The sequence below is a fragment of the Crinia signifera genome, chromosome 3 (genome assembly GCF_055691185.1).
Source record: "Crinia signifera chromosome 3, ASM5569118v1, whole genome shotgun sequence".
In the NCBI taxonomy this organism is placed as follows: Eukaryota; Metazoa; Chordata; class Amphibia; order Anura; family Myobatrachidae; genus Crinia; species Crinia signifera.
Window position 1 is genome coordinate 215,041,500 of NC_139219.1, and position 12,914 is coordinate 215,054,413.

General features: G+C 45.7%; 1 protein-coding gene across 1 annotated transcript in view; it reads right to left on the reverse strand.

Moving 5' to 3' along the window:
- LOC146064181 (major facilitator superfamily domain-containing protein 8-like) overlaps window positions 1-12,914 on the reverse strand; it is a 97,798-nt gene that overhangs the window by 35,966 nt on the left and 48,918 nt on the right. Inside the window, exons 8-9 of the mRNA XM_083177385.1 lie at window positions 11,897-11,970; window positions 11,730-11,813 (exon numbers count right to left, since the gene is read on the reverse strand). Of these exons, the coding sequence (XP_083033511.1) occupies window positions 11,730-11,813; window positions 11,897-11,970 (158 nt within the window). The remainder of the gene's footprint in view (window positions 1-11,729; window positions 11,814-11,896; window positions 11,971-12,914) is intronic.

Below are 12,914 nucleotides of genomic sequence, written 5' to 3' on the forward strand. Positions count from 1 at the left end.
CTGTGTGCCTGCTGCCCCTCACTGCTAATCAGTGTTGCATCACTGATCAGCAGTTTTTTTTTTTTTGAGGGTGCTGTGGGGTTTTTTTTTTTAATTTTTTTACACCCACGGTGATTTTGTGGGTGTCCTGTGGCCGCAGAGCGCTGATCAGTGACGTACATCACTGATCAGCATTTTTTATCTAATTTTTTTTTTTGGATCAAATTCCTGTTGTCTTTGACTTATCAGAAGTTTTTTTTAATTTTTTTTTTTTGGAGGGTGCTGTGGAGTCTTTTTTTAAAATTTTTTTTACACCCACGGTGCTTTTGTGGGTGTCCTGTGCTGAGCGCTGATCAGTGACGTACATCACTGATCAGCATTTTTTATCTAATTTTTTGGGGGGGATCAAATTCCTGTTGTCTTTGACTCATCAGAAGTTTTTTTTAATTTTTTATTTTTTGGAGGGTGCTGTGGAGTCTTTTTTTTTTATTTTTTTTACACCCACGGTGCTTTTGTGGGTGTCCTGTGCCCGCTGAGCGCTGATCAGTGACGGACGTTACTGACCAACATCTGTGCTCAATTTTTGGCGCAGGAGCTTTTTTTTTTTCTTTTAACTTACACGTGTTAAAGCACTACATACACACTACATACCCCCCGTGTTGAAATAAAGTTTGTACCCCCCCCCCCCCCTACACTATACATGCCTACACAAAAATAATAAAAATGTCCCAATCATCGCAAAGACTGTTTTCAGCGGAGGAGGCATATGCCCTTATTGCCTCTGACACTGACACAGCCAGTAATGCAAGCGATGAATTTGCATTCGCCTTAAGCTCCTCTTCCTCCTCTAGTGATGAGGGACCCCCTCAAAGACGCCCCCGTAGAGCAGCTGAGACCCCCCCCCCAATGATTGATCTCGTATGGACCCCACCACTAGACAATTTTGAGCCCCAGGTTCCTGAGTTTTTGGCCAACCCAGGAATCCAATTTGATACTACAGGCCTCAAAGAAATTGACTTTTTCAAAGTCTTTTTCTCTGATGATTTTATAAATTTAATGGTGGACCAAAGTAATTTATATGCCCAGCAGTTTATTGCCCAAAACCCCACGTCATCATTTGCTAGGTGGACCCCTGTAGATGCAGAGATGCATCTAGAGATGATGACGTTTTGGGGTCTGGTGTTACATATGGGCATAGTTAAAAAGCCAGAAATTAGGCAACATTGGAGTACAGATGTTCTGTACAGCACCCCACTTCATCGTATGGCCATGACCCGGACTCGTTTTGAGACGATCCTTAAATTTTTGCATTACAATGATAATGCACAGTGCCCACCCAGAGATGATCCCACCTTTGACCGGCTATTCAAAGTCAGGCCGGTCATTGATCATTTCAGCGCCAAATTTGCTGAGATGTACATCCCCCAAAAATTCATTTGTGTAGACGAGTCACTTATACATTTTAAAGGAAGGGTTAAATTCCGCCAGTACCTTCCCAATAAGAGGGCAAGGTATTGCATAAAAATGTATAAGCTGTGCGAAAGTACCTCAGGGTACACCCACAGGTTTAGGGTATATGAAGGGAAGGACACAAGAATTGAACCAACAGAATGCCCCCCCTCCCTCGTAGGTGTTAGTGGAAAGATTGTCTGGGATTTAGTGCACCCCTTCCTGGATAAGGGTTATCACCTCTATGTGGATAACTTTTACACCAGCATCCCCCTGTTTAAGGCCCTTGGTTCAAGAGGTACAGCAGCTTGCGGTACTGTGCGCAAGAACCAAAGAGGCCTCCCAAAAACGCACATTGCCCAATTACTGAGAAAGGGTGAAAGCAGGGGAATATGCACCGAAAATATGTTGTTGGTCAAATATAAGGACAAGAGGGATGTCCTTATACTGACAACAATTCACGGAGACAGTACCACCTCCGTCCCTGTACGAGGTACCAGTACCCACACCTCAAAACCTATTTGTATCCTAGATTACAATAAGTACATGGGCGGAGTGGATCTTTCAGATCAGGTACTGAAGCCGTACAGTGCCCTGCGGAAAACAAAAATATGGTATAAGAAGCTGGCCGTGTATATCATCCAGATGGCACTGTTTAACGCTTACGTACTATTCCGTTCTACCAGCCAGACGGGGACATTTATGCACTTTCAAGAGGAAGTCATAAAGGGCCTAATATTTGGGAACCAGCAGGCAGAGGGCCCCAGTACTTCTAGTACTGGCCCCAGTACTTCTAGTACTGGGCCCCCGTATTGTATCAGGGCAGCATTTTCCTAACGAAATCCCCTCCACTGGAAAAAAGGGCAGGACACAAAAAAGGTGCAAAGTTTGCTATAAAAAGGGAATACGAAAGCAAACTATTTTCCACTGTGAAACTTGCCCCGAAAAACCCGGCCTATGTATGAAGGAGTGCTTTAAAATATACCACACATCGGGGGCGTGGCTTGGCCGGCAACGCGAGTGGACGCAGGGTGTTAGAGCTCCGGCAAAATCCTTCTTAAATATCCTCCCCTGTGCTCCTGGACACCCGTAAACATACCCCCAAAGCCTCCGGAGCTGATGCTGAGACACCCACGCGGCTGGGATCCTGTTTGGGCAGTGGAGGGAGAGCTGAGTGAACGCACAGGCCTGCTGAAGATTGGGTGATCTGCTCTCCTGGTGCAGGCGCCATTTTGGATCCCCCAGCGGCTCCGGTGTTCCTGGAGCGTGCTCTCTTACTTTAGCCGCGCAGGTGCCTGGCCTGGTGATCGGGCGGAGGGCGGTGGCCGGCGACCCCCCGGTGGATTGACGGCGGTGAGCGGGAGTCGCTTCTGCGGAGGCGCGCTGCTTGGCCGGCCGGGAACGTGGGTGCGGCCCTGTTTGTCTGGTGCCTGGCCTGGGGTACCTTTGCGGTGCGACATCTATATATGCTGGGATCCACGGGCGCTCACAGCTTACTGAACCAGCAAATCTGCACAAAGGTCCTTCTAATAAGGCAAGTGGTCTGATCTTTCTACCCCAGCTACTAAAATGGTGAGCCCTCTATACTGCATACTGCGGGCCATAAATGACACTGCTGACAGGTTGTGTTGGGAGCTGTCTGCACTGCATGACTACGCTGTGGGTAATTCACCAGCCCACAAGAATCCTCCTATTGGACTCCCTGATATTCCAACCCAGGACATCACCCCTGTTGCTCTCCTTGGTGAGAATGAGGCTTCATATGCTCAGGGGGAAAGCCCTATGACCACGGACTCTGTACCTCAGGGTTATTCAGATGCAGCTTTCAAGTATCAAGCGATGGATTACATGATGGGATCAGCTTGTGTGGATGTTTATCCGCCCCTTCATCGCTCTGTAATAATAATACACACAGACCCTGTGACCCTCCAAGACCTAGGGGAACATTGCCTGTCGGTTCTCTCTGGATTTGACCCTGCACCATACTTCACCCTTCTAAAACCTGATGCTGCGCAGTTGAATCCGATTTTGCACCTGCTACCTCTGAGAGAACTTTTGAGGTCCTGGACTATGCTTTCCGAGTGTTTTGATCCTACCGCGGTCTGCACGTGGTTACTTTTTCTCCTACTGTATGCTATCTTCAGATCACTCCTGGCTCTGAAGAACTGGCCCGATTAAACCCGCATGGCTATATATCGATCCTTTCTGGGACTGTAGAACTGGCCCAATTAGACCTGCTGGACGTTTGGAAGCTCACAATGTTCTTTTTTTTTTCTCTTTATGACTAATTTCATATGTTTCTCAGCACTATGTTATAACTGATTTGCTTGCTTTACTTGTTCCCATATAACATGCGTACAAAATGCTTACTACTATACTTATTAGTTAGAATGGGAAATAGATACAGGCTGGTTATATTTAGTGGGAAGGTTGAATATTGAATCGATGTCTCTGGAGTCTGGGGGGTCTGCTCCCAAGCCACTACGTTTATCTAACTTAATATCCTGATTCAGCAGGGGAGGGGGGGGGGGGATTAGCAACTTGGGAGGGGGGGGGAGGGAATGAATAGATAGCTAGCGTACGTTGATAGGTTGTAGGTGGGGGTACAGTTCAGGGATCCAAGTGCACCCTAGTTGGGGTTGGGTAGTACAGGGTGGGGGGTTATAGGGGTGGTTTGCTTTAGGCGTTTAAGGGGTGGGATTTATTTTAGTATTCCAGAAATAGAGGCAGACGGATCCACTTAGTTGTTCTAGGTATGTCTGATAAATTACTGAATAATATGAACCGTTTCAGTGCTGGGTGATATTGCTACTACTTAAAGGCACAATTTTCACGTATATATGACTGCTGCATATAAATCGCAACCTCAATGCTTACCCGAGTAGGCGCCCTCGGGTTTGTATATTTAAATCCTGTGTTATTTTGCAGTAGTATGATTTTACAGAATACTCTAGCCCAGCCATACCTGTGTAACTATCACCATTATTTGTATAGACCAATTGGATATGTCATTCTGTCTGTTATTCGTCTCAATTTATGTATGTTATACACTTGTGGGGGGGTTGTTATGCAAAACTGTTAATAAAAATCACTGAATTTAAAAAAAATATATACCACACATCTATGGATTATTAGGTTCATCATTTCACCGTGCTTCGGGGGTCTTGCTAATGCGACATAGCACCCACCATTCATTCCACCAGAATGTGTGCTGCAAAATCCAAATATCACTCCTTCCCTTCTGAGTCCTGCCATGCACCCAAATGGTATTTTTTGGTCACATATGAGGCATTGCCGTACTCGGGAGAAATTGGGGCACAGATTTTGGGGTGCTTTGTCTCCTTCATTCCTTGTGAAAATGAAAAATTTTGAGCCAGAACTGCATTTTTGTGTAAAAAATGTAATTTTTCATTTTCACAGCCCAGTTGTACCAAAATTGGTGAAACCCCTGGGGGTTTGAAATGTACACTATACCCCTAGATGAATTCCCTGAGGGGTGTAGTTTGCAAAATGGGGTCATTTGTGGGGGGGTTCCACTGTATTGGTGCTTCGGGGGTCTTGCTAATGCGACATAGCACCCACCATTCATTCCACCAGAATCTGTGCTGCAAAATCCAAATATCACTCCTTCCCTTCTGAGTCCTGCCATTTTTTGGTCACATATGTGGCATTGCCGTACTCGGGAGAAATTGGGGCACAGATTTTGGGGTGCTTTGTCTCCTTCATTCCTTGTGAAAATGAAAAATTTTGAGCCAGAACTGCATTTTTGTGTAAAAAAATGTAATTTTTCATTTTCACAGCCCAGTTGTACCAAAATTGGTGAAACCCCTGGGGGTTTGAAATGTACACTATACCCCTAGATAAATTCCCTGAGGGGTGTAGTTTGCAAAATGGGGTCACTTGTGGGGGTGTTCCACTGTATTGGTGCTTCGGGGGTCTTGCTAATGCGACATAGCACCCACCATTCATTCCACCAGAATGTGTGCTGCAAAATCCAAATATCACTCCTTCCCTTCTGAGTCCTGCCATGCACCCAAATGGTATTTTTTGGTCACATATGAGGCATTGCCGTACTCGGGAGAAATTGGGGCACAGATTTTGGGGTGCTTTGTCTCCTTCATTCCTTGTGAAAATGAAAAATTTTGAGCCAGAACTGCATTTTTGTGTAAAAAATGTAATTTTTCATTTTCACAGCCCAGTTGTACCACAATTGGTGAAACCCCTGGGGGTTTGAAATGTACACTATACCCCTAGATGAATTCCCTGAGGGGTGTAGTTTGCAAAATGGGGTCACTTGTGTGGGGGCGTCCACTGTATTGGTGCTTCGGGGGTCTTGCTAATGCGACATAGCACCCACCATTCATTCCACCAGAATGTGTGCTGCAAAATACAAATATCACTCCTTCCCTTCTGAGTCCTGCCATGCACCCAAATGGTATTTTTTGGTCACATATGAGGCATTGCCGTACTCGGGAGAAATTGGGGCACAGATTTTGGGGTGCTTTGTCTCCTTCATTCCTTGTGAAAATGAAAAATTTTGAGCCAGAACTGCATTTTTGTGTAAAAAATGTAATTTTTCATTTTCACAGCCCAGTTGTACCACAATTGGTGAAACCCCTGGGGGTTTGAAATGTACACTATACCCCTAGATGAATTCCCTGAGGGGTGTAGTTTGCAAAATGGGGTCACTTGTGGGGGGGTTCCACTGTATTGGTGCTTCGGGGGTCTTGCTAATGCGACATAGCACCCACCATTCATTCCACCAGAATCTGTGCTGCAAAATCCAAATATCACTCCTTCCCTTCTGAGTCCTGCCATGCACCCAAATGGTATTTTTTGGTCACATATGAGGCATTGCCGTACTCGGGAGAAATTGCGGCACAGATTTTGGGGTGCTTTGTCTCCTTCATTTCTTGTGAAAATGAAAAATTTTGAGCCAGAACTGCATTTTTGTGTAAAAAAAATTTAATTTTTCATTTTCACAGCCCAGTTGTACCAAAATTGGTGAAACCCCTGGGGGTTTGAAATGTACACTATACCCCTAGATAAATTCCCTGAGGGGTGTAGTTTGCAAAATGGGGTCACTTGTGGGGGTGTTCCACTGTATTGGTGCTTCGGGGGTCTTGCTAATGCGACATAGCACCCACCATTCATTCCACCAGAATGTGTGCTGCAAAATCCAAATATCACTCCTTCCCTTCTGAGTCCTGCCATGCACCCAAATGGTATTTTTTGGTCACATATGAGGCATTGCCGTACTCGGGAGAAATTGCGGCACAGATTTTGGGGTGCTTTGTCTCCTTCATTCCTTGTGAAAATGAAAAATTTTGAGCCAGAACTGCATTTTTGTGTAAAAAATGTAATTTTTCATTTTCACAGCCCAGTTGTACCACAATTGGTGAAACCCCTGGGGGTTTTAAATGTACACTATACCCCTAGATGAATTCCATGAGGGGTGTAGTTTGCAAAATGGGGTCACTTGTGGGGGGGTTCCACTGTATTGGTGCTTCGGGGGTCTTGCTAATGCGACATAGCACCCACCATTCATTCCACCAGAATCTGTGCTGCAAAATCCAAATATCACTCCTTCCCTTCTGAGTCCTGCCATGCACCCAAATGGTATTTTTTGGTCACATATGAGGCATTGCCGTACTCGGGAGAAATTGCGGCACAGATTTTGGGGTGCTTTGTCTCCTTCATTTCTTGTGAAAATGAAAAATTTTAAACCAGAACTGCATTTTTGTGTAAAAAAATGTAATTTTTTATTTTCACAGCCCAGTTGTACCAAAATTGGTGAAACCCCTGGGGGTTTGATATGTACACTATACCCCTAGATGAATTCCCTGAGGGGTGTAGTTTGCAAAATGGGGTCACTTGTGGGGGGGTTCCTAACTTTTAGCATCTTATGGTGCCTAGAAACCTACATGGTGCCTAAAAAATAATCTCATAAAAAGGAGGCTCCAAAATCAAGTAGGTGCTCCTTCTATTATGAAGCCTGTGGTTTGGTCAACGTGCACACTAGGGCCACATATAGGATATTTATGAAAACAAAAGAATTGGGGGAATCAATTTTTAGTCACATTTCTCTAGTAAAATCTACTGTGTTCCTTAGAAAAATTTATTAAAATTGAAAATCTGCTAAAAAAAATTAAATTTTGAAATTTCACCTACACTTTGTTTTAATTCCTGTGAAACACCTAAAGGGTTAACAAACTTCCAAAATGCTGTTTTGAATACTGTGAGGGGTGCAGTTTTTGAAATGGCATCATTTATGGGGGTGACTCACATACAAGTCCCTCAAAGTCACATCAGAACTGAACTGGTCCCTAAAAAAATCAGTGTTTGAAATTTTCTTGAAAATTTGAGAATTTGCAATTCATATTTTAAGCCTCCTAGTGTCCAAAAAAATTAAAAGGAGGTTGAAATAATGATGGAAACATAAAGTATACATATGGTCTATGTTAGTTATTAACTATTTTGAGTGGTATGATTATTTGTCTCACAAGCAGAAAATTTAACATTTTGCAAATTGCAAAATTTTCAATTTTTTTACGACATTTTGGTATTTTTCACAAAAAAACACAGACTGTATCGACCAAAATTTACCACTAACTTGAAGTACAATGTGTCACGAGAAAACAATCTCAAAATCACTGGGATAAGTAAAAGCAAAAAAAAGTTATCCCCACTTAAGTGATACATGTCAGATTTGAAAAAAAGGGCTCTGTCAGGAAGGCAAAAACAGGCTGCGTCGGTAAGGGGTTAAAGCCCTTGATATATTTGAAAGTTTCTATCATGTCCCCGCGGAGGGCGCAATGAATCACCTAGTTATATATATATATATATATAGTGTTCACTCTAGAAATTTTGTTGGGCAGGGCGCCAGGGGGCGGTCCGGGCCTGCCGACGTCACACTTGCGGGCGGTCGCAGGCCGCCGACGTCACTAAAGTAAGCGGGCTGGGCCGCAGACGTCACTAAAGTGGGCGGGCCCGGCCCCGCCGAAGATGTCGCCACTACAGGGGGAAGGTGCCGTGATGCCAGGGAAGCGCCGGGCATCGCCGTCTGAGGTGGCGCTGGGCTTCCCCTTGCAAGCTGTCGGGCAGGCACCAGGCTGTTTTAGCGGGGCGCTGCGAGAGCCTAGCGGGAACACTAATATATATATAAGGCAATGTCCACAGTAGCTATTCTTGAAAGCCATTCCAGACTATTAGCATAGAAAGTAAAGCTTTGTAACACTTTCCAAATGTTGCAACCACACTTTACCACATATTCAAAATGAAGGGGCCAGCGGTCTAGCACCAGGGGCCAGCGGTCTAGCACCAGGTGCAAAGCGATCCAGCCACGCCGCCGCCGCCTCGCGGGGACTGCTGAAGAATTTCGTTTCGCCTTCTGCCACCACCCGCAATCTGGCCGGAAACAACATGGAGTACGGAAGATTTAGGTCCCTCAGCCTGCGTTTCACGGGCACAAATAAAGCACTTTCCTTTTGCACCTCCATGGTGAAATTAGAGAATGTAGAGATAGTCACTCCATTTCTGGTCATAGGGCCCTTAGTGCAGTTCAACCAAAGAACTGTATCCCGGTCTTTATAGTGTAAGAATTTCGCAATAAATGTCCTAGGAGGAGCCCCAGGTGGAAGCGGCCGAGTAGGGACCCCATGTGCCCTCTCCGCTGCAAACTGTGGAGTAAAGGATTGGTACTTGTTTCCTAGCACGGCGCCCGTCGGGTCCCATCGCATACCATTAGTTAAGGTATGCGATGGGACCCGATCTGACCCGATATTAGGGTTTTAAGAGCTTCCTATACAATTTTAACATTGCATCGCATGCCATTACAATGTCATGTGATGCGATTACACCCCATTTTACATTGTACAGGCACCCTGGCACCCCCCCCCCCCCCCCCACTATCAACGCCAACCCGAAGCGTGCCAAACACAGCAAGCCCGCGAGGGTCGGCGGTGTGCGTCCTCCGACCTTTTCATGCCCCTACTATCCACGTCGGCGTGGAGTTGATTTTATATAGTGTGGCGAGCGCAGCGAGCCCCGCGAGGGGACGCGGAATACATGTGAAGTTATCCACGTGCGCCCGCCGCCCTTCAGGCTCGGTGGCTCGCTGCGCTCGCCACACTATATAAAATCAACTCCGTGCCGTGGATAGTGAGGGTATGAAAAGGTCGGAGGACGCGTACTGCTGCCGCTCGCCACGCTTCAGGTTGGCGTTCATAGTGGCGGTGGCGTTAACAATGGGGGTGCATATAACATAGTAACCACCCATTAGGGTGCATGTACAATTAAAAAATTGTTTTCATCGCATCGCATGTGATCTGGTCAGATGCGATGCAATCGATGCGATCAAAACGATGGCATAAGATTAAAATCGTAGGCGCCAGGCTAGGAAACAAGTACCAAGGATTCTTTGCCATAGGTTGCCAGGAGCCAATTTCCAGGAACTTTTCTGGTGCGGAGCCTTCCTCCTTCTCCGGCAGACCGACAAATCGCACATTGTTTCTTCTCAAACGGCCCTCCATGTCGAATAATTTGCTCTGAATAGTGGTGACTTGTTGCGTCAGAGTAGACACTGTGGCATTTAAGGGGTCAATCACATCCTCCACTGTAGATACACGAGTTTCAACCTCCCCCACTCGTTCACGAATGCATTGAACATCGTGTCAGAGCAGCGACAGATCACATTGTACTTTTTTTATTTTGTCCAACAGTCTCTTTTCACTGCCAGAAATAGCATCCAGAACCTGCTGGAAGGATGCAGGTGCAGGTGGTGCATCAGCGTTAAGATCTTTAGGGTCAGCGGAATCGCCAGAGTCAGGCGGGGTCTCCGCATTAGTTGCGGACTGATTCTGCACCTCAGAGCCCCTTGCACATTTAGCAAGCTTGGCTGCAGGAGTATGGTGATTTTGTTTCACCATGGTAGATGAAGATAATATTATAAATCTGATGTATGCCCACTGGACAACAAGTAAAAGGAGGTTAAGTTGCAGTGGTATGCGGTGCAGCACAGGGTCCAATATAGTAGATAGAGTGTGCTGAATTACAGTGTTCTAAAAAAAATTATATGTGATATGCAGGGGTTAATGCCTTTTCACCCGCAACAGCAAGCGGGCAGACAGCAGGTAACAGCCAGGCAGTATGCCACCCCTCACCTTTCACAGCCGCGTGGTGTGAGGTTCCCTCAGGCAGTGCTCTGCAGTCTGCCTCCTCCAATATGGCCGCCGGAGCTCCGGCATCTATGGGGGCCTGGAGCTATTCCAGAGATGGGGTCACCGCAAGATCATCGCGGGCTAGGAGGCTGCCGCTCAGCGGGAGGGTGGATGCCGGTTCACTTCCACCAGCCCCGCAGCTCACCTCAATCCGCCTGGCGTCAGCAGCAGGGAACGCGCCCAGCCGGAAGTGCCGGGGACGCTAGCGATGCTAGGCCTCAGACTGCCCACTTGCTCCACCGGCTCCAAAGGCAGTGTCCACGGATCACAAGAGGCGCGCCGGGCACAGCGGGTATTGATGCAGGCTTGTGCGGGCTCAGGAGAGTGCCACCCCGGGCACACGAGGTAAAGTCAGGATGGGTGTTCAGGGAGCTCCAGCTCCACACGTCTAGTACCTTGCCACCGTAGCCACGCCCCCGATTTTGGGGTCCTTTGAAAACAAGCGGCACCTTCACACAGTACATTTGTTTTTGTGCTGCACCCGGACCAGGAAAGGAATTTACTGCTAATGCCTAAAGCCCAAAATCAATGTACCTTTTTTCCGCCAAAATGTAAGTGTAATGTGGGCCAAATGTGAAGATACGGGGTTCTTCAATCACTCAGACACCGAGCAGATGAAACCAAAATATGGTTTATTTTTATCACAGCACACACATGTAGATGAAGACAGGAAAAAGATTCAAATGGTAGCATAAAAACATCCGGGTAGGTGAAATGAGGGAGATTGATAGACTAAAGAGGGAGAGAGGGAGATTGCTGCTATTTCAGGGAGTCTCCTGCAGAATGCAGGAGGGTTGGCAACTATGCTCTACTTGTGTCCTTCAATATCTGGTGCAAAAATATAAATTGTATGCAATTATTACACACTATAATATTTATAACTTGCCGTTTTCCATCTACATTTCGCACGCTTGCAGGATTACTGAGATAAGAGTCCTTATCTCCATTTACAGTACGTGACACATATCTCATTCAACCTCACTGATAGTCAGGTGGCAATTCATTATATTGCTGTCACACACTTTCAGAGGTTGCTTTATTCTAATGCACATATGTATATCTAAAGTCACCTGGATAACACACCTCAATGCCACACAGGAAGTAAAGCAGCGAGTTCTGCAGATCCTGGAAACCAAGATATGTCTGTGCGAGAGGAGTAACCAGTGTCTGAAGAAAAGAATAGACACATTAGCCCACATCTGATCGAACTTGATGGTTTCTGTGTATTACTTACAGAAACTCACACTTACCTCTAATGCAGTCTGATTAAAGAATGTCACAAACTGAGTTGTCAATAGCACCACAACAGCCTCTTGCAGAAGCCCTGTAACAAGAGACAAGTGTGTAAAAGTCATGTGAAAGACATACCCTGCCACAGGAGTAACTGTAATAGAAAAGACAGATGTGCAGTGTCAGAAAAATAAATAATAAACGTACAATAAGATTTCACTAATCCAAGGCTCTCATATTATACAATGGTATAATTAGCACCCACACAGTACATCACGGCGATAAAGGAACACTCCTGTGACATCCCAATGTAAATGGCCTCCCTCTTCCATTTAATCTAAGTGACCCTTCTGCGGGTACTGTAGGTCTGACTCATACTATTGCTGTTTTCCATGTGCCTATGCTTGTACTCTGTTTAGGTTATATGTTACTGAAACCCCCCCCCCCCCCCTTTTTCCTATATGCTGATACTTTAGATCAGTGGTTCTCAAGCTCGGTCCTCAGGACCCCCCAACAGTGCACGTTTTCCAGGTCTCCACACTTAATCACAGGTGAAATAATTAGCTCTACCTGTGATCTTGTGACCTGGAAAATGTGCATTTTTGGGGGTCCTGAGGACCGAGGTTAAGAACCACTGGTTTAAAATGTCACAACCCCTCCACGTCCCTGTTCATTCCACCCTTCTTCCCTTTTTTTTTTTCCTGTACTATAATATTTTGAATATTCAATAAACTCTTAATTTTAAATACATTAATGTTGCCTTAAATGTACAGCCGCACTGTATGTGTTTGCAGGGCTGGATTAAGGGTTTCATGGGCCTGGAGCTGAAAATGTTCAAAGACCCATTATAAGAAGTGGAGGTGGAGGCCAATGTCATGTAGGCATAACACAAATCCCCAATGCCTCCCTAAATTACATACAGTACACAAATCGCATAAATGTGTAGAACAGAAATGAAATTTGGATACTTATGATTTATGGCCAACCATGTGGCCAGCTGGTAATCATCATGCCGTTATAATGAGGGGCCTGTTTATA